A 21,122-nucleotide genomic window follows, 5' to 3' on the forward strand; every position below is an offset into this window, starting at 1 on the left:
GTTTTCATGGATGTCATTGGTCTAATTGTGAATGATATCCATGTATTGGAAGATACATGTTGTGTGATTTAATGAGCCCAAGCATCATAGATACTTTATGTGTCCTCCTCAGTCTTCATAGCAACAGATGACACTCCCCCCTTTGCTCCATCATCCGGGAATGTTGCTGTAAACCAATTACTATTATTATCAAAACATCTAATATAAGGATAGAAAAGAGCTGTTTTTATTGTAGAATGCAGATATAAAACATGCCTGTGAGTGGCGCAGTTATGATCATTATTACACCGGCCATGATCTGATAACTGCATGCTGCTTTCCCTTTAAAGCATGACGCAGTTCAACTAGTGCCCCACTTTGTTGTGTGAGCTGCAGCAGCGGCAGCAGCAGCAGCAGCAGCAGTGTGCAGGAGGCAGCCGCCGGTTGGTGCAGACGGCTCGGCCCCGGGGACGTCGGTGCTTTGCTGGGCCCTCACCGCCTTCATCATGGAGTTTTTAATGGGAAACCCGTTTAGCACTCCGGTGGGACAACGTATCGGTGAGTTTTTGTAATAACCGCCACCAGCCTCTTTACATTAAAATAACCAAATGGTGCATTCATGCTAGGTCATCTGCTGGTCTCATTAACCGCCAATATTCTTGTTTCCTGTCGAGCTGCTCCCCTGTTTTTATTACATGTTTTATTGCACGCGTTAATAGGTTTATAACGTCAAAGCGTTAACATCATTAGTCTGAGTTACATTTATTCACTGTGACAGAAGAGCAACGGCTTATGCTTTGATTGACGCGTCCGGTAAACAATGATTTAGCAGAGGCGGGATTAGGAGGCTGAGAGGCTTTACGTTGATTGGTTATTACTGTGTCTGTTTACAGCAGGGCGGGACTTAAAGTGACCGACATCCTCCTGACCCAAATTAGATGAAGCCTTTATTCTGCTGCAGCCACATGTGTTTCATTGACTGATGGAAAATTATAGTTGTTCATTAATGCAAGTGAATCAATTTGTGGATTGACTTTAAAAAATGGTCGGGAGAGGAGAAATAGATTTCAACTGTAGCTACTGTGCAAGCTTGTTCTAGTCTATTATAATGTGAGAAACATGAACAAAGCATTAATGAATGACAAAATGAATGGCAAACTTTTTATAAATATTCCTAAAGGCAAATTGGATACATTTCTAATTGAACTATAATTCCCACATATCAATTTGCAGCTTCCAGTCATTGAAAGATTTGTGTTGAAATACAATTGTGAGGTACTTTTACATCACATCTCAAATGAAAATGTTACAGTTTTTACTCCATTTATTTGACAGAAGTAGCTACTTGTTATTTACTTTTCAAATTAGGATTTTACATGTCTCTATTGTGTCTGGTTGGGGCACATGATCAGGTTTACCCCTGAAACATCCCGCAAACAGCTGCAGCCTAAAGAGATCAAATTATCAAATGTATTCAAAATCTCAAAGACTCCATCCAAAGTCCATTAATCACCCCACGACCCCTCAGATTTTATCTTGTGACCCTTTGAAGGGGCCTGACCCCCAGGTTGGGAACCACTGAACTATATTAACTAACGCCAGTATATATATATATGAAGTAGTTAAACCAGCTACACTTTGTAAAAATGCTTCTTGTTCTTTGAATCTTACTTCTATTTGTACTTTCACTTGTGATACTTGAACCACACTTGAACATAATTGCTGTTAATATTAGTATATATTTTAATTGCAGGACTTAAACTTGTAATGAGTAGTTTTCTATTTAACGATTGTTACGTTTACTTAAGTAAAGAATCTGAATACTTCAATAACAATTGTCAGTTTCATACTATTCAGCAGTGTCCTATCCCTCCTCCATTTATTCTCAACAGAGCGTGCGACCAGCTCCAGCCTGCCGTCCGAGGACTGGGCACTCAACATGGAAATCTGCGATGTCATCAACAGCGCAGAGGAAGGGTGTGTATGCATTTGTGTGTCTGTTATCTGTTGGCATCAGGAAGAAGCTCTGGACATGGCACGCCTCTGACCTTTTCAAAATTCTTCAATTCCAGACCCAGAGACGCAATCAGAGCCGTTAAGAAAAGGATTGTGGGGAACAAAAACTTCAAGGAGGTTATGCTGACGCTCACTGTGAGTGTCGTCAGATAATCAGACGTGGTTTGAGTTGTAAAATACGACATTTTTCGTAATCCATTTTCTCTAATTTTCCATGTTTCCTTCCGATGACAGGTCCTGGAGACGTGTGTGAAAAACTGCGGCTATAAGTTTCACATCCTGGTGACAACGAGGGATTTTATCGAGGGGGTTCTGGTGCGGTCGATCATCCCGAGGAACAACCCTCCTCTTATCCTGCACGACAGAGTGCTCGGTATCGTACAGGTGAGGTGTGGAACAAAAATAATTTAGCGTTGTCTTGTTTTGTTCCCTGGAAATAATTAGTGGTTTTTCTAGGCGTGGGCTGATGCATTCCGAAGCTCACCAGACCTGACAGGTGTGGTGTCAGTGTATGAAGACCTGCGAAGGAAGGGACTTGAATTCCCCATGACAGAGCTGGACGGCTACTCACCCGTCCAAGCTCCCAAAAAGGTACAAACATGTCTGGGCGCGCTTTGTTTTTACTCCTGATACTTGAGTGCTATCTATCATCTCTTTACTTTTCTTTTCGGATCATTTCTGTGCCTCGCTCCCCAGACTTTGCCTGGGAATAGACCTGCTGTAACTACTCTTCCTGCTGTGGTCCTATCTTCCAAACCTCCACTCGTTCCACCCCTGACCTCTGAGCTAAAACAGGCCTTAGAGGGAACTGATGCCTTAACTCCCAACCAGGTGATAATCATTGCTGCATTAGAGCGGGAACTTTTTATTATTTAAATAGCATTTTACTCCTGTTAATCCCCCTCTTTTTACACATGCTATCTTTCTTTTGGCTGAAATACTGTCTCATGCCTCAGGCCGCCTCGTGTTTACTTCTCACTTTCTCCCACGCTTATGAAATCAATATTTGTCTTCACAAAGAGTTATTCCACCTGTGCTTAACCTGTTCCAGGTAACAAAGCTGAAGACAGAGCTGGGAGTGGTGCGGAGCAACCTGACTATGATGTCAGACATGATGAGTCAGCTGGATCCCGTCACGGTAAAACAAGCAGACATGGAGCTGCTGGAGGTAAAAACAATCAGATTCAGGTTATGTTGGTGTGAAGTATTTTGCGCTTTCAAAAAAACGATTTTCCATCCATTCATGTTGCGTTGACCCTTAACTGATCTCGTACTTTATACATTTTGTGTTGCATCTGCCCCTCCTACCACAACCCCCTCCCCACCCACACATGGTTTGTCTGATTGTGTCATTAGCAGTTATACACAGTTTGTAAGGAAATGCAAGAAAGGATAGTGAAGATCGTCCCCAGACTCAGTGAAGAGAAGCTGATTGAGGAGCTGCTGGCGACTAATGATGAGATGAACACCGCCTTCACTCGCTACAGCAGGTTAACTACAATTATTATTATATACTACAGTATTATTAAAGGTGCAGTGTGTAGAATTTAGTGGCCTATAGTAGAACACACCTGGCAGAATGGAGTATAATATTCATAGGTATGGTTTAATTAGTGTATAATCACCTGAAAATAAGAATTGTTGTGTTTTCGTTAGCTTAGAATGAGAATATCTACATAGGGAGCGGGTCCTCTTTAATGGAGCCTGCCATGTTGTACTGCCATGTTTCTACAGTAGCCTAGAATGGACAAATTAAACACTAGTTCTATAAAGGGCCTTAGGTATTTTTTATGAGTTTCGCAGCCACCGTAGGTTCTCTTACACACTCAGAAGGGCAGGGTGACAGGAGGTGTATTCACTTGGTTGCAATCTGTGACTTCCCCTGCTAGATGCCACTAAATCCTACACTGTGGCCCTTTAAAAAAAGTAAGGGGAACAGGTGTATTTCTCTATTTGCAGATAATATAATGCTGTTCTGCTCTTCACAGGTTTGAAAGACGAATAACAAACGGCCAAAACTCAACACAGAAGGTAAAGAACATGTCGGCTATTCTTCTTTCACAGCACAACACTTATAATTTGAAGAAATATTTACATCGTTGACTTTCAATTCTTTGCTCTTTGTCTCTCAGAGCCACTCATACGTCAACCTCGCAAACCTCAATCTCACAGCGTCTGAGAGCCAACCAGAGCTTGCATCCGTCGCCTATGACAGTTTGTCCAGTCAGATGGCAAGACTTAGTAAGTGCTTATGTTAAATGAATTATATGATTGACCCCTGCTCTGAACAGAAATCGTCCAATCATAGATTAGCAACAGTAACTAAGTACAGCAGGCCGGTGAAGCTTTGGATTTCTACACATGTTGATGCGATTAAGAGAGAAACAGATAACATTTTCTTTTTATTTATTTATAAAACACACTTCTATATTATATTATCCTACAGTGAATGGTAGATATACTCCACATGTACTTGTTCAATGCTCTGTAACGCTCTTTGTCACGTGTCACTGTTCTTCTTGCAGGCACAAGTGAAACAGATGATTCAGACACATTATTACAGAGGAGAAATCTCTCAGCTCAAGAAAGACCAAGGTACAGAAAAAGACAATTGTAATTTTGTGACCTCGAAGACATAAAAAGTAAACACAACTTGCATATACTCCAAAATAAAGGCTGTGTGAATAACGAAGCAAATTCTGTTACTATAATTGCAATATTACAGAGTAGTCATATTCTGCAGCTCTTTTCCGAGATGTCGATCTTCTGTTTTGGGGTTTAATTCAAACTCAATGTGTCTAATTCCTCTTTTTAAGACATGTGCCAGGGTTTCACTGAGTGTTAACCTGAATTATTAGCGTACATGGCAGCTAACCAAGGTACCAATCGTGTGTTTCAGCGAGCAGAGTGAAGTTGCAGTGGACGGCTTGGCTCGAGCTCAGGACAGCAGGCTACAAATCACTGGAACGGTAGGCAAAGACACCATGTTATTCAGCTTTTTACATGGTCTAATAGGCTTAGTTACACAATGTATTTTTTCTTATCTGTGATGTGACCTTTGGGACTGCTATTGAAATAAGTGTGGAGATTGCTTATTTGGTGTAAGAAACTTGATCATGTACAGTTTCAGTCAGGAAATAGCTGAGAATCTCTTGACCCAGCTGTTCCTCAGATGAGTAAATGTGTTGCTTTGTGACTCTCTGTCTGTGCACGAAGGATGATAGCCCAGCCTCTTCTCGCAGCTCTTCACCAAAGTTAGACTGGATGATTAAAAGGGGAATGGTGGGTCTGTGTCTTGGTTCTACACTGATTCACCCCTTCATACCCTCTGTCTCTTGTTTTTCTTTTTGTCATGAGGTTGTTGTATATTTGCTGTCGTGTGGATTGCTTTTCTTTTTTGGATTGTTTTTTGGGTTTGGTGGTGCAGCTATCATTATGAAACAGTGGTTTGCATGCAGTTCGGTGAGGAAAGGACAATAAGATACTTTTAAATCAGTGCCTACGCCCACTAAAGAGCATGACAAGTGTTGGTTTGCACTGTCCTGATGTGCTACATTCTTGTCATTCCTGTAGTTCATTTCATTTAATGCTTTGGTTACTTTTGTGTGGTTGTTCTTTTGTGTTTTTCTTTTTTCGGTGGTTTGGTTGCTTTGTTACACGTTCATGGAGTTAATCCCCTGGCTCATATTTCACTCCACTTACCTCCCTCTTCTTTCTTTTATAGATTCCCATCAACCAGTCCAATGTAATGGATGATATTGAGAAATGGCTTGCACTGGAGGATGAGGTGAGTGGCAGGATTACTAAATTTATTCCAATTAAATTCATATACTGTAATAACACTGTTATTTGGCTTTATTTAGCATTTATGTGCACATTAACCTTGTGTAGTCTCATTGTGTAGAATCATTCTGGTTCATTTCAGCACCTCATTCACTGGCCAGTATCACTAATTCACTTCTTGCATGTTGTTTTTATTTTTTTTCATTAGCTTGAGGTTTTTGATACTTAAGGCTGTTCAGTCTCCATACTGTGATACTGCATCTTCTGATCATTCAAACTGCCAAGTAGAGCTGAAATGATTAGACGATTGTTCTATCAACAAGAACTATTTTAAGTATTTTAGGTCATTTTTAAAAAAAAAAACAGAAATGCCAAACATTCTCTGGCTCCAGCCTCTCAAAAATGGGGATTTGCTGCTTTTCTGTTCATTATGTGGTCATAAAGTGAATATTTTGGACTCTTGGTCAGTCAAAGCAAAACAAGTGAAGATGTCACTTTGGGCTTAAGGAAATTATTAGTGATGAGCATCTTTCACCATTTAATGATATTTTTTAGACCAAATGATTATTAGCAAAAATATTTGCTGAATTTCATTGTGACAATTACAAATAATATACAGTATGTTGAGATTTCTGCAAGCTCTTACCTGGTAAAATAAATTGCATAATAAAGATATGTCAAAGACAGCAATAAAGGTAAAAGCCTAAGCTATTCAAAATCATACATTATATGCACACAAAGCCAAACTACTGTACTCATGAAAAGTGGTGGTGTTATGGAGTTGATGGTAAATCCACAAAGCTTGTTTTCAAGCTGAAGTGGCAAAAGTCTGATCTTGTGCTCCCTCTAGTGTGATATGAAAGCAGGAGAGAACAAGCAACGTGGAGCTCCACTGTCATGACAGTATAATCATTTAGACATTTTCAGCACAGTCCTCTTGATGGCAAAATAACCAGAAATATGCTTTAACAATATTTGTCCTTCAAATTGTGTTTATATATGTAAAATAAAATATAACTTTTCTGTTTGTGACACAGTATGATGACTTTGAGGACTCGGATGGTGTGACCAGTGAAGGTGAAAATCAGTTTACTACCTTTTTGATTGAGCAGGTTTTATCATCCTGTATTTTATATGTCATCCATCTACACCTGCTGTATCTGAGGAGTTTTCTGATGTTAAAGTTAAGTCCAGTGAATCTTGTTGTAATGCTAGTCTACACACAATGCTAGATTGGGCACTTTGACTTTTAAAAGAGAAAATTGTTTTAACATTGATTTAGTATTGAACTGACTGTCTAAACCAAGAGCTGAACACATTTTATATTTTCTACCCATCAGTCTCAGTATCTGCCACACAATATGTTTTGCATTTGACCTCTGGGTGGCACTAGAAGCTTTAATACTGTGTGTTAAAAGCACCCAGTTGCTCTAGTCAGACCAATTCAGCATAGAAACCCTACACAGATGTACCTTTTTAAAGCCTCTACTACAAAATTGAAATAGGTCTATGTTGTAACTTATTGTCTTATCTAGTATTTCTCTTATTTATTTATGTACATTTTTCTTTAGATGATTAATAAAGTGGTTTCTCATCTAATACTGTGTCTCTCCTTCTGCAGAGTTTGACAAGTTTCTGGCAGAAAGAGCAAAAGCAGCTGAGCTCCTGCCTTCTGTCCGAGCGTCCTCACAGGACACCAACCACTCCGAGTCTTAAGCTGCACTTAAAGCTGCCAAACTAACACTACTCATGAAGCCCCTGCACCATCGACTGAGAGATGCAGATTTCTCTTTGATGAATGGTTGAGTGGCACATCTGATATGGGAACTGCAACCCATATTTGAGGAAAGACGTCATATCTGTGTATACTGCTCTTTACTTGGGTGCAAACAGTTTTTTTTAACTGCTAAAAAAAAATAATGTTATTCGCTGAAGGACAGAGGTTTTTACTTACTTGACATTGTTACAAGGAGTTTGTTCATGTGTGGAATGCAAACATTTGCACATTTTATATGATTACATTCCTGCTGTTGAAGGAGAGAAGATAAAGTTACTGAAAAACAACTTTTGGAACATAGATAATGTATTAAATAGCTGTGATATGTATGTCAAATCTCATGGTGGGTTACAGAAAACGCCTCTGTCAAAGTAGCAAACACTAAACATGTATGTAAGAGAAGCTCAGCTATTACTATAATAGTCTGATGATTGTTTTCATGTTGTTATTATTATAATCGGATGTCGAAGAAATTTACATGATGTTTTTTACATCCAACATTCCCCTTGTGAAAATGTTTTACTTGAAGATTAACAAAAAGTCGTGGCAGACCGCTGTCATATATTAAACTAAAACTATTAACTGGAAGTCTTCCTGTTCTCATTTACACCTCTAAGTGCAGTGCATTAAGGTTTCTCAAGGCAACTTGTATAATCCAATTCATGGCTTTGCAGGTATGAGACTAAGTGAAGCCCCGCTGTTGTTTAATTCCTGTCTGGTGTTAAGTAGATTTTACTTGTTGGCTTCTTGCCTTCAGTTGAACAAGTATACAGAAAACACATAGCAGGATTTACTTCATTCATATATCAGAGATGTTTATAAAGCACACATACTTATATATATATACTAACATATTACCAGTTTACAAATGTGGTGCAAATTTCATGTTTATAATAATTGAACATTTAGTTTGATCATGAATTGACATGTATTATTATATTAAGTAAACTGAATGCATACATAATGTAAGAGTCACAGAGGGTAAACAGGGTCAGTGTGTTAAAGGGAGAATTGGTGGAGGGATAATAAAAATAAATAATACAATATGTTCTCCTACTTGTAATACGCTATATATTAATGTTTTTTTATTTTAAAAAATAGGAGAGAATGTAGTTTTTAATGAAGGAAAGTGACATTGTAGCAGCAGTTTATATTAAGCAACATACTGCTTCCACAGTGACTGAGTGAGTAAATACTATCTCAAATCTAATTGGACAAAACAAACCACCTGCCAAGCCTTCTGGCATCTGATTGGTCCGCCGCCCCAACGCCCATACTTGTTACGTGACGTCTGTCGGCTTGGCTACGGTTGTGCTCTCCAGCTTTCTTGCACGTTTTGACGTATTCTACAAACACACGGCGGCACCGTCATGTCTCTCGGAAAAGCTGCCCAGAGTTTAGTGAAGCCTCTCCGGGGCGCCCTACGGCCCTCAGCCTCGGTTGTGAGCCGGAGCTACGCCGCTGTCGCTGAAGCCAGAGCCGTGCTGAACGGCGAGCTCGACGGTATCCGAGCAGCGGGGACGTGGAAAGCAGAGAGGATCATCACGTCCAAGCAGGGACCTCACATCAATGTAGACGGCAGTCGTGGCAGTGAGTGGAAGTGTTTTAAAGTAACAGCACCTGATATAAATACTGACACAGGAGCAATGAGTCCTTAAACGCACCATATTGTATAAATATATGTAGTGTATTAGCTCGTTGCTTTAAAGTTGGGGCTCTGCCTTTGTGTTATCTTGATGCTGGACTCAAACTGTAAACTTAAGTCATGCAACTTTCCATGAGGAGATTTTCATATCAGCTTTTGGCATAACCTTCCCAGAAATTCAACAAACTGTAAAATAAATAAATAAATATAATAATAAACAATATAGCCAAGTAACTAAAGATTGCTTCTAACATTAATATTAAGCCATTATGAACTTGGCTTCCAAAGCAAAACAAGATGAAACATTAAAATATGGGAAAATACATACCCACTGATTTGTAATAGAAGACTTTATGAATGCACACAGTAGCTGACTGAAGGGTTGCTAATCTCTGTGCTGTTTGCTGATCTGTACAAGCTGCCAGGCAGTGTTTAAACTTCCAGGATGAACTTGGTCAGCGGTTGACTCTGCTGATTTATGAATGGCCTGTTGACCTCTCATGTGTGAAATTGACTGTGTTCAATGGATGTGGATGACAACGCAACAGCCCCCATTCACTGTTTTTTTGTCACTCTTTGTTCTGATACGTTGGCGTTATTGTTTCGTTTCTGCCTTTTTGCCAAACGATACAGAGAGGCAGTTCTATTGAAGGAAAACGAGGGCATCTTAGTGATTTAAATTTAATTAATTAATTTAATAAATCTCTCCCTCAGGCATGTTGAATTTCTGTGCCAACAACTACCTTGGATTGTCCAGTCATCCAGACGTGGTGCAGGCAGGCATCGATGCTCTGAAGACTTATGGTGCCGGATTGAGCTCTGTCAGATTCATCTGTGGCACACAGGTATGGTGGTCAATACACCAAACAGTTAACGCATGGATAACAACAAATGGCTTTACAATCAGTTCACTCTGTTTAACACGTGACTTACAGGATCTACACAAAAATCTGGAGCAGAAGCTAGCAGAGTTCCATGAGCGGGAGGACTGTATCCTCTATGCCAGCTGTTTCGATGCCAATGCTGGGCTGTTCGAGGTATGTCACGCCCGTACCCTGTGACAAGAATAGAAATAATCGTCCTGTTATGATCAGTAAAACATCAAATGACTCTCATACCAGGTTTTGTTGGGTCCGGATGACGCAGTGCTGTCCGATGAGCTAAACCATGCCTCCATTATCGATGGCATCCGTCTGTGTCGGGCAAAGAGGCTCCGTTACAAACACATGGACCTCAGTGATCTGGAGACTAGGCTCAAGGAGTCTCAGGTGCGTGGACTTCTGCTGATGATGAAATGTCTTAGTGTGTCATATTCTTCTTCCTCAGGTCTTTAGATTTGGTCACTACAGGCTTTAAATTCCCCAATTCTTCATTCGTTTGGTCGCTTTCAATCAAATCTGGTCACACAGCATCTGCACAGTCATGAAAAAGCTGAGTGTTAAACTCTTAATAAATAGCCAAAACATGCTTTATAGAGAAATACTGATGATGTGAAAGCAGGTTTTGAGGGGCTTTAGATCCATTTGTGCTCCATGATGCATTAAACCCATATAACAGAGGTGACAGGGTCAGAGAAAGGTTACAGTATTGATTAGTGATTAGTATTCACTCCACTGATCTTTTCCTCCTCAGTCCTCTCGTATGCGCCTGATAGTGACAGATGGAGTCTTCTCGATGGATGGAGATGTGGCTCCCTTAACAGGAATTTGTGACCTGGCCGAACAGTACGGAGCCATGGTGTTTATAGATGAATGTCACGCCACTGGCTTCCTGGGGGCCCGAGGCAGGTGGGTAACATGTTAATGTAAGCAAAAATGCAAAGAAAAAGACTAAAATAATTTCTTTTCTATTTTATGTTGAGTCAATGTTTCATTGATGGTGTATCAGTAGAAAAACATGAACATTTCAGCATTTAGCCTGTCCCATCGTTACAAATGTCATAGTTATAAAGGGACATGAGCAGCAGGTTAAAGGGACATTTAACCTCCTGTATTTTCTTTTTCTTTATTCATTTTTTTTGCTGGCAGCAAGATGTGTCAGTCATGTGTCGATACGGCCACTCGGTGTCACTAAAGTCCAAAAAATTCAAATCCTACTGTCAAGCTGTAAATCTCAGTGTCAGTAAGAAGAGATGGACTAATAATACTCCTGTCTGTGTTTTGCAGAGGAACAGACGAGCTCCTGGGAGTAATGGACAGAGTTCACATTGTAAACTCCACACTGGGGAAAGCACTGGGAGGAGCAGCTGGTACGTCTCCCTACATCTGACCTATGAGTTCAACAACACACAAGTTCTGCCCAAAGTTCTGCCTGTGGATTGCTGCTGATCTGAACATCTGTAACCTTAAAGCTGCATTTATTCATTAATTTTTCGGCCTGTTGGGGGAACATCGGGCATATGATCATTGTATAGGTTAATAATAGTCGCCTACTTACATCAGAGCAACAGCAGCATTCATTTTGAGTCATGTATAAGCTTTTTTTTGGCCTCTTCCAACTTTATTCACTTTTGAGTTGCCTCTTTTGTCTGTCCACTATTTGGTCTGGTTATTGGTTGCTGAAAACATAGTTAACAAGACTTGAATTGGTGGGCTTTAAAACCAAAATAAGTAGCTAAATGAAGCTAAAAAGCTCCATATAGTGACTGTAAACCGGTGGTACAATTTCTTTCACAGTTATTTAATTCATTGTTAATGTTAAAAAGTGACTAAAACAGAACGTGATGTAACTGTTTTCTCTCAGGTGGCTACACAGTTGGGCCCAAGCCTCTCATCGACCTGCTGAGGCAGCGCTCAAGGCCGTACCTGTTTTCCAACTCCCTCCCTCCCCCCGTGGTGGGCTGTGCCGTCCGGGCTGTAGAGCTGCTGCTCGCCTCCAATGAGATTGCACAGAGCATGGCGGCCAAAACCATGAGGTGCGTTTGTTCTAAAAGGAGGGCCGGGGCTATCTGACTTTGTGTGTTTAATGCAAGTCAAGAGGCGGTTACTTCTAGATAATCAGTGTGGAAAACATTTTGCTGAAAATGGATTCACTTTTTAATAGTGTGTGTGTGTGTGTAATTTTTTACACCTGTTTAAAACATTTGGAATGACTTCATAAATAACTTGTAGTCAAGTCTTGAAGCTCTTTTAAAAGCTGATCATTTGAATTTATATAGCTGTTTACTTTAGCCCTCTAGGGAAAACAGATAGGCCTGGTTTATTTTATGTGTTATGTAGTCTAAAGTGTTTCTATGGAAATGAATCTGCAAACAGCCAGGAGGAAAAACTAGAAACCTCTTTGTGTTGTTCTTGAAGATAAACTAAATGAGCCTGTGTTTGTACTAGCAGCAGTGTTGTCCTACATATGTAGGTGGATATAATACTGCATGTTTCCCATCTTGTTTCTTAACCTTGTTCAGTAACACCCACATACAACCTTCAAGCCACATTATGTAAGCATGAGCTACACGCTGGACGAAGCATATATAACATACATAATTATATATTAAATCTTCTTTTCAGAATTATTATTGAAATAGACTTTAGAGTTATGCAACCTGTAATTTTGAAAGATTTTGTAATTAAACATTTGATCTCAAAAACAGCATGGTGAACTTTCACAAACTGGAGGTATCTATCTCAATGATGTCATGTTACAGTCTCTTCTGTTTATATCTACTGTAACAGAGATTCTACACATACCTAGATAATGCTGTTCATATGTTTCAAAACTTTATTTAATCTGGTTTTTATACAAAATAATATGATGGGATTGGTACATTCAATGTAATGACACCAAAAGCAGGTTTACCACAAACAGCACAACTGCAGCTCCATATACTGTATGCTGACCTCCTCCTGCAGTACAGCTTATATTGGCAAATTAGTTTTTAAGCACCTTATAAGTGATTATCAGCTGATAAAACTGTAATATGCACTGACTGGACCTATTAGACGAAGTTGAAGTTTGTACAGATTAGGAGGCTTCCTGCAATCACAGAAGGAAATGTTTAGCAATTGTAGTGCTACATTTCTGCGATTTTCTTTACAACTTAGACTGATATCCCTCTGTGATTGTGACTGTGATGTTTTTTTATCTGCTGTCTATTCAGGTTCAGGAACAATATGACACAGGCTGGCTTCACCATCGCAGGCTCAGCTCACCCGATCTGTCCCGTGATGCTCGGCGATGCACGACTGGCCTCTCTGATGGCCGACGATATGCTGAAGCTAGGTGAGATAGTAATGCCTCATTTACACCTAGTCCTATCAGGCAGCTTGTCTTTGCATTGTGTCCTGATATGAATGAGCCACACTGTATTTAAACTTGTTTTAAAATGCATCCCTGAGGTAGATTGAAATCCAGTTGCTTGAATACCACAGACATTTTTTAAGCACGTCTCTTCCCTTCACAGGAGTGTACGTGATTGGCTTCTCATTCCCCGTCGTACCAAAGGGCAAAGCCAGAATCCGCGTTCAGATCTCAGCCGCGCACACAGACGAAGACATCGACCACTGCGTCGACGCTTTCATCCAGACCGGCAGAAAGCACGGAGTCGTTTCATGAAAAGGACAAATGAGCAGAAATCAAAGGATTCATCAACCAGTATGAATTACTGAAGAACCTTGAAGCGCTTTCCCTTGCAGATCATGCTGCCTGTTACTCAAGACCTATGAATGCTTTTGATGGAAATATTAGTTACAGTTGAACTTCAGCAGAGGTAAATGTTGTCTTTGTGTTGGCTTGGTTGAATAAAGCACTTTTGCTAACATGTAGATGTTTGTGTTTTAAGAAGAAGGGCTTTTAATTCCATATTTCCAACACATTTGTTTTAATGAGGGAGAACATGTTTCTATGGAGTCATTGTTACTGTTGATAATGGATCAGTTTATTTTGGTTCATTTCACCTCATACACCTTTTCCCCAGGTGGTGGTTTTGATGACTGTGAGGATAATCTTAACAAATGTAGTAAAGCATCTAGGCATATAACCTTAAATTATAAGCATTGATTAGAGTCAACATTAAACTTTCAAAACTATTGAAAGAACTTGGACCCTTTCATTAGGCATATTCATTTGAGAAAGTCTTACGACACTTTCAACGTTTATAAAATTTGACAGTGGCTTTCATCTTTAGGCACTCAAAGCTCAAATAATGTTACCCAGCTCATTCTCACAGGGAGAGCTGCTTTGCCTTTATCCTGAAGAGATGCTAACAACAGTTTTGCAAATGCTTAATATGTAAAGATGGAAAATATTAAAGTCCCCCCCCCCCCACTCAAAAGTGTTTTTTCCTTCTTATTCACTTTGATGTTTGAGCTTTACTGTGCAGTTTGACACTAGAAGGCTGATATCACATCCATCTGCTGAAGGAGTTTCTATGCGCACACATTACATCTGAGGTATAAATAGCATCATTTTGTGACATCACAACTAATTAGGTGGAGTCTAGTATGTAATTTACACAAAATCTAATTAAGAAACTTGAATATGCAAATTCATTGATTCTGGATCTTTCAGTGAGGGACAATGAAAGGATTTTAAGAATTTCTAAGAAGGAAACTGAATGATTCTTTAAAAAAGCCATATCAGACAAAAAATACTAGTATTTTTATATCTTTTTTATGTCCTAAAACATGTTTGAATGGGACCTTTAATGCTTTTAAAGTATGGGTGAGTATTGTTTGACAGTCTCACTGGTCATCAGTAGTTACAATATCATTCATTAATGCCCCAAGTGTTGTAGAGGCCTTGAATATTGAATTTGTTGACCTTTATTTTTTCTTGTCAGTATATTTCCATTGTGAACACTGACTACACTCTAAATCCTATCAAGAAATATATCTATTGAATAACAGCGTGCACACTTATTATTTAACACGTTAACATGTATGTTTGTGTGAACGCTGAATGCAGTTTGCTCACGCTTTCTTTGTGACACATGTCTCAGTCTCTCCTCCTCCCCTCCTGTCCTGTTGTCTCTTTTCGCGCCATCAGTGCTCACAAGCTCCACCTTCACGTTGAAGTCATGCGTCTTTAGAGCCGCTTCAACCAATAGCAGCAGGTGAGTTTTCTTTCAGCCAATGAGTGGGCAGGAAGGAGGCGGTGCTAGGAGCGACTCGCGGGAAAGAGACGGGAAGGAGTTTAGTTTTTGCCGCGAACTGAACCGCTGAGCAGCACAGTCTCTGGCAGTGGATATCTATCAGGGTTTTTACTTTAAACCGAAATAAACTAATATCCTACCCGTGTTTTTCGCGCCGTTTTGTTCACCGACCTCCTTCAGCATGTCTGGCTTTGACGACGCGGGAGTGTATTACAGTGACAACTTCGGAGGAGGAGAGGGAGCCGGCCTGGATGAAGGGGGACAGAAGAGGACCCATATCAAGAAACGGTTCCGTGAGTTCCTCCGGCAGTTCAGAGTGGGGACCGACCGCACCGGCTTCACATACAAATACAGGTGACTTTACCGGGCTGCACGTGTGAACAAACGTTAAAAGGGATGTCATAATTAGGGACTGCATGAAAATGATTGGAGTGAAGTGGGGGTTAGGTGGGGGAGGGGGGCTCATTAGCTAAAAACAAAAACGATGCATATATAACCTGAGTGCCAGTGGGTTAACAGACACTTATTTTACACTTATTTTTACAAAGTTTAATTAACTTGTGATGATCACTACTGTATAGAGTTATAATGCTGTATGTAGCTCTTGAGGGACATATTAATAAATCTGAGTGTAACCATGACGATGTCATAAAGGTCATCTCAGTTTGGGTTTGAGAAGTGTTGAGAGAATGACTGAAAGTGTGGAGCTTGACAAAAAGGAGCATGGAGAAGGCTCAGATGAAAAACTACATTGTGTTGCATTATGGGAAATGTAGTATCCAGCTCCCAATGCACACTAGACTAAAAGCTATAGGATATTTTTGCTTCTGCTACTAAAACAGTAAATGTGTATTCTGATGCTCTGAGTAGTAAATAAATCATTCTTTGTCATCATGGGCAGTTTAATCTAATTAACATGCATGGTGGTTTGTTTTTACTAGCTTTGATTAATGTGACGATCCCTTAAATAAGCTTGCAGTGCTACTTGTCAAATCTTTCAGTCTATTAGCATTAGATCTATTTTTGTTAAGTGACATGCTTGTTTTTGTTTTTACAATCAGAGATGACCTGAAGAGACACTACACCCTGGGGGAATACTGGATGGAGGTGGAGATGGAGGATCTTGCCAGCTTTGACGAGGATCTGTCGGACTGTCTTTACAAGCTGCCTACAGAGAATCTGCCACTGGTACGTCATCAGTGCAGTCCATTCTTTGACTAGTAATGTCATGAAATCTCTCCGTGTCCAAATGCTCTAATCTTTACAATCTGATCTCCAGCTGGAGGAAGCTGCAAAGGAGGTAGCCGACGAGGTGACCCGCCCCCGTCCTGCTGGAGAGGAGACGGTGCAGGACATCCAGGTGATGCTGAAGAGTGATGCTCATCAGGCTTCCATCCGCTCCCTCAAGGTAAAACATACCTACACACCTTTTTGTGTATCATATTGTTATAGTTAGTTATCGCTGCAGATTTGATCACATTTTTTGTCATTTCTCTCCTCGTGTAGTCCGAGCAGGTGTCCCGTCTGGTGAAGGTTCACGGCATCGTCATCTCAGCCACGGCGGTGCGTGCGAAGGCCACCAGGGTGTGTCTGCAGTGTCGCAACTGTCGCACCATCATGAACAACATCCCTCTGCCTCCAGGCCTGCAGGGCTACGCTCTGCCACGCAAGTGCAACTCGTGAGTATGACCGTCCAGAGCAGTGATACAATAAGAATGAATGAAGACGCCTGTATGTAAAAATCACCATTTAAACTTATCACACAGGCAATTTGAAAGTTTAGGGATGCAGATATTGTTCGCCATAGGTTTTTTATTACATCCAACAAATGTTCTCTTTTCTTTTTTTTGTCAGTGATAATCCCGGAAGGGTGAAGTGTCCCATTGATCCCTACTTCATCATCCCGGACCGCTGCGTTTGCGTCGACTTCCAGACGCTCCGCCTGCAGGAGTCTCCGGATGCTGTGCCGCACGGAGAAATGCCTCGTCATCTCCAGCTCTACTGTGACAGGTGAGGCACAGATTCTCAGGGAAATGTTATATTTGATCTCTATATTGCAGGGTTTGCTCATGTTTTCAGTTATTTCACTGCTAACTCTGGGTCTCTCCTCCTCCTCTCAGGTACCTGTGTGACCGGGTGGTGCCAGGGAACAGAGTGACCATCATGGGAATCTACTCCATCAAGAGGATGGCTACTGTAAAGGCCAGAGGCAATGAGAAGAGTTCCGGCGTGGGCATCCGTGCATCCTACCTGAGAGTGGTCGGCATCCAGATTGACACAGAAGGAGCAGGTAAAGAGGAATTTCTGCATTTCATTGCTCATGTGTTGATAAATATGATTCTAGCATGTAGTAAGAGAATTAGAGGCCCTGGTAAGATGTTTTCTTTTTTCCTTTGTCTCTTCCAGGTCGTGGTGCTACTGGATCAGTCTCTCCACAGGAAGAAGAGGAGCTGAGAGCACTGGCTGCTTCTCCTAACATCTACGGCTCTCTGGCACGCTCCGTCGCTCCCTCCATCTACGGCAGCGACGATCTAAAGAAGGCCATCACCTGTCTGTTGTTCGGAGGTTCGAGGAAGAGGTGAGGCTACAGGGAAAAATCAACGCTCCAAATCAGTAACTGTAAATCTTCTCCCGCGCGTGTTATTTAATGCTTTAACTTCCTTGTTCTCCAGGCTGCCCGATGGTCTCACACGCAGGGGAGACATCAACCTGCTGATGCTGGGAGATCCTGGTACAGCCAAGTCTCAGCTGCTCAAGTTTGTGGAGAGGTGTTCACCTATCGGGGTAATTATCCATTCTCCTGAGCATTAATGTATAAAAAATAGAGCTGCATTATCACTTCTCACTATCGATTCATCCAGATTAGTTTCTTGATTTTAGATATAGATGAATAGATATATATAGATGAATCATTTTAGCTTCCCGTCAGACACTTACAAAAAGATCCTCCTGCTTGGTTAGAATGAAAACCTGCAGCCACATTATGGAGCTTTCTGGAATAGTTTGGACACGTCTGCTGTAGTAACTCCACAGTTGAGACAAGAGAGCCTAATGTTGCTGTTTGACATAACTTAAGACTATATAAAAAAGTACATAAGTAAAAAGTCTGTCTGAAGGTATTTATTAGTTTCTGACTTTGGGAAAGTGGAAAAAATGTCTATGAAGTATCTCTTTAACCAAATCACACACATTTAGACTATTGTGTGATCTCCTTTTTAGATAACCATTGTAATAACTTTTTGTTTTCCCTACCTGAAACTGTTTGGAGGCCCTCCTTCCACTTTAAAACCTGTCCTAGAGCACAAGATTACATCATCAAATGTCTTATTTTGTCCAACCAACAGTCCAAACCCCCAAATATTAAATATATTTGGTCACAAAGCAACGTAATCTCACATTTTAGAGCCTTGAATCAGGATATGTTTGGCTTTATAGCTTGAAAAATTACTTAAATGCTTATAAGATTATGAAAGTAGGTGCAGATGAATTGTCTACAGATTGGAGAATCATTGCAAATCTAAATGGACTGGACCTCATCATTTATCGTGTGATGCTTGTGCTGCTAGGTTTATACCTCAGGAAAGGGAAGCAGTGCTGCTGGTCTGACTGCCTCTGTGTTGAGGGACCCTAACACCCGTGGATTCATCATGGAGGGAGGAGCCATGGTGCTGGCTGACGGAGGAGTCGTGTGCATCGACGAGTTTGACAAGGTAAGAAGAGCTTTGAGAAGCAGGAGTCGTGTATTTAACTTCATCGCTGCCCTGAGATTAAAAACAAAATGTTTAAATGTGTGTTGTTCAGATGAGAGAAGACGACAGAGTGGCCATCCACGAAGCCATGGAGCAACAGACTATCTCCATCGCCAAGGTAACGCCTGTTTAAATGTGACTTAAAAAGCTCGGTTTGCTTACTCTGACATGCAAACTAACATGCTGACTCTCCCCAGGCCGGCATCACCACCACACTGAACTCTCGCTGCTCAGTTCTGGCCGCCGCCAACTCCGTGTTCGGCCGCTGGGACGACACAAAGGGGGAAGACAACATTGACTTCATGCCCACCATCTTGTCCCGTTTCGACATGATCTTCATCATCAAAGACCAGCACGACCAGCAGAGAGACATGGTAAAAGAGGAACACGTGTGACTGATGGAAATTTGCTGCTTTGAATCTTCAAGAAGCAACACGAACACTGACGGAAATCTAATGTTTTAATACTTGTCTGTTTGTAGACGCTGGCTCGCCACGTGATGAACGTTCACCTGAGCGCTCAGACGCAGACCGAGGGCGTTGAGGGCGAGATTCCGCTGGCCACCTTTAAGAAATACATCGCCTATTCCAGAGCGTGAGTCTTCCAGATTTTCCTTTTTAACGGCACACAAGCTAAATTCATCCTCATTCGACCGATGGCTCGTGCTTCCCTCCTTAAGTCCCTCTCTGAATGTTTCCCTTGCAGTAAGTGCGGCCCTCGCCTCTCCGCCGCTGCTGCCGAGAAGCTGAAAAACAGATACGTGGTGATGAGGAGTGGAGCGAGAGAGCACGAAAGAGAGTCTGACAAAAGACCCTCCATCCCCATCACTGTCAGGTATTATAATGTGTTTTCTTTTATTTCTACACATCAGTAATCAATGTGTATCTTTTACTCTCTAATAATCCTTCGTGTTTCTGTATTTTCAGGCAGCTGGAGGCCGTGGTGCGTATCTCAGAGTCTCTGGCCAAGATGAAGCTGCAGGCCGTAGCTGGAGAGGAAGAGATTGACGAGGCTCTCAGACTCTTCCAGGTGTCCACGCTGGACGCTGCGCTGTCCGGAAGCCTTTCAGGTGTGTGTGTGTGTGTGTTACCCCTAAAAAGGACAGTTATCTAAAGGTTATTCTTATAATGTTTAAAATATATAGCTAAAACTAATGAATGAAAAGCTAATGGTAATGGAGAAACAGTTAAAGTATTGGTTAAATGGTATAAATGGTTAAAATATTTATCTCAAAGTGACACAAACAGTTCAAATCTATGTTTATGTGATAGTGGTAAATACCATTCAGGTTTAAAATGATCTGTGGAGTTACATCAGATAAAAATATTGACTTACCTGCCCTGGTTGAGACTTCATTAAGCATGTCTTCTTTTGTGTGTGTGTATGTAGGAGTGGAGGGCTTCACTTCTCAGGAGGACCAGGAAATGGTCTCGCGCGTCGAGAAGCAGCTGAAGAGACGCTTTGCCATCGGCTCCCAGGTGTCCGAGCACAGCATCGTCCAAGACTTCACCAAACAGGTCAGTGAGAGGATAAAGGGCAGATAAAGTACACTCAAAAAGACATTTGAAATGTTTTGTAAAAGCATGATTGTAATAAAAAGACACAAGAAATACAGGTTTCAGTCTCCTATTTGTTCATGTTCATTTACAGTCCTCTAATCTCGTATCTTTCTGTTTGCCTCTTAACAGAAATATCCCGAGCACGCCATCTACAAAGTCCTCCACCTGATGTTGAGGAGGGGGGAGCTTCAACATCGCATGCAGAGAAAAGTGCTCTACAGAGTCAAGTAGAGCAGACTGCTCTAACATATATCCATATTGTTCTTGATGTAAATAGTTTTTTCTATTCATGCTTTTTGTCTATTTGTAAAGTGGACTTCTTCATTTCTGATGTCAGTCATGGTGAAACCTGTTTGAAAACTGTTGGATTTGGACTCATTACAGCAACTGTCTGATGTATACTAGAACCATGAAAACATGTTTAAGGGTGTCACTGTTCAGCTCTGTATCAACACACAGGTGTTATCAAATGTCTTCATGCTCTGTAAAAAATTAAAGTATTTGAAATAATACTTGTGTGGCTCTGTGG

At 41.0% G+C, this 21,122-nt stretch overlaps 3 protein-coding genes across 4 annotated transcripts; all 3 read left to right on the top strand.

Moving 5' to 3' along the window:
- Window positions 1-351: 351 nt before the first annotated feature.
- On the top strand, window positions 352-8,095 carry tom1 (target of myb1 membrane trafficking protein). 2 transcript variants are annotated; one of them, XM_062438703.1, is made up of 15 exons: window positions 352-537; window positions 1,872-1,956; window positions 2,052-2,130; window positions 2,230-2,379; window positions 2,452-2,586; window positions 2,692-2,826; window positions 3,047-3,163; window positions 3,352-3,485; window positions 3,984-4,026; window positions 4,128-4,236; window positions 4,521-4,590; window positions 4,895-4,964; window positions 5,720-5,782; window positions 6,816-6,855; window positions 7,400-8,095. In XM_062438703.1, the coding sequence occupies exons 1-15, from the start codon at window positions 486-488 to the stop codon at window positions 7,492-7,494; spliced, it is 1,377 nt and encodes a 458-aa protein (XP_062294687.1). In that variant the 5' UTR covers window positions 352-485; the 3' UTR covers window positions 7,495-8,095. The 2 variants fall into 2 exon arrangements, with proteins under 2 accessions (XP_062294687.1, XP_062294688.1); XM_062438704.1 differs by lacking the exon at window positions 2,692-2,826.
- Window positions 8,096-8,855: 760 nt separating this feature from the next.
- gcat (glycine C-acetyltransferase) lies at window positions 8,856-13,957 on the top strand. The gene is made up of 9 exons (XM_062439562.1): window positions 8,856-9,145; window positions 9,915-10,045; window positions 10,136-10,237; window positions 10,322-10,468; window positions 10,833-10,987; window positions 11,366-11,448; window positions 11,943-12,114; window positions 13,294-13,415; window positions 13,597-13,957. The coding sequence occupies exons 1-9, from the start codon at window positions 8,926-8,928 to the stop codon at window positions 13,746-13,748; spliced, it is 1,284 nt and encodes a 427-aa protein (XP_062295546.1). The 5' UTR covers window positions 8,856-8,925; the 3' UTR covers window positions 13,749-13,957.
- A 1,392-nt stretch (window positions 13,958-15,349) lies between these two features.
- mcm5 (minichromosome maintenance complex component 5) lies at window positions 15,350-21,067 on the top strand. Its single transcript, XM_062439563.1, has 16 exons — window positions 15,350-15,639; window positions 16,347-16,473; window positions 16,565-16,693; window positions 16,792-16,964; window positions 17,140-17,295; window positions 17,406-17,575; window positions 17,692-17,863; window positions 17,958-18,069; window positions 18,852-18,995; window positions 19,087-19,152; window positions 19,232-19,408; window positions 19,516-19,628; window positions 19,740-19,868; window positions 19,961-20,103; window positions 20,424-20,551; window positions 20,723-21,067. Exons 1-16 carry the CDS (start codon window positions 15,467-15,469, stop codon window positions 20,822-20,824), a joined length of 2,214 nt encoding a protein of 737 aa, XP_062295547.1. The 5' UTR covers window positions 15,350-15,466; the 3' UTR covers window positions 20,825-21,067.
- Window positions 21,068-21,122: the final 55 nt, after the last annotated feature.

This window comes from Scomber scombrus, chromosome 18 (genome assembly GCF_963691925.1).
Source record: "Scomber scombrus chromosome 18, fScoSco1.1, whole genome shotgun sequence".
Classification (NCBI taxonomy): Eukaryota; Metazoa; Chordata; class Actinopteri; order Scombriformes; family Scombridae; genus Scomber; species Scomber scombrus.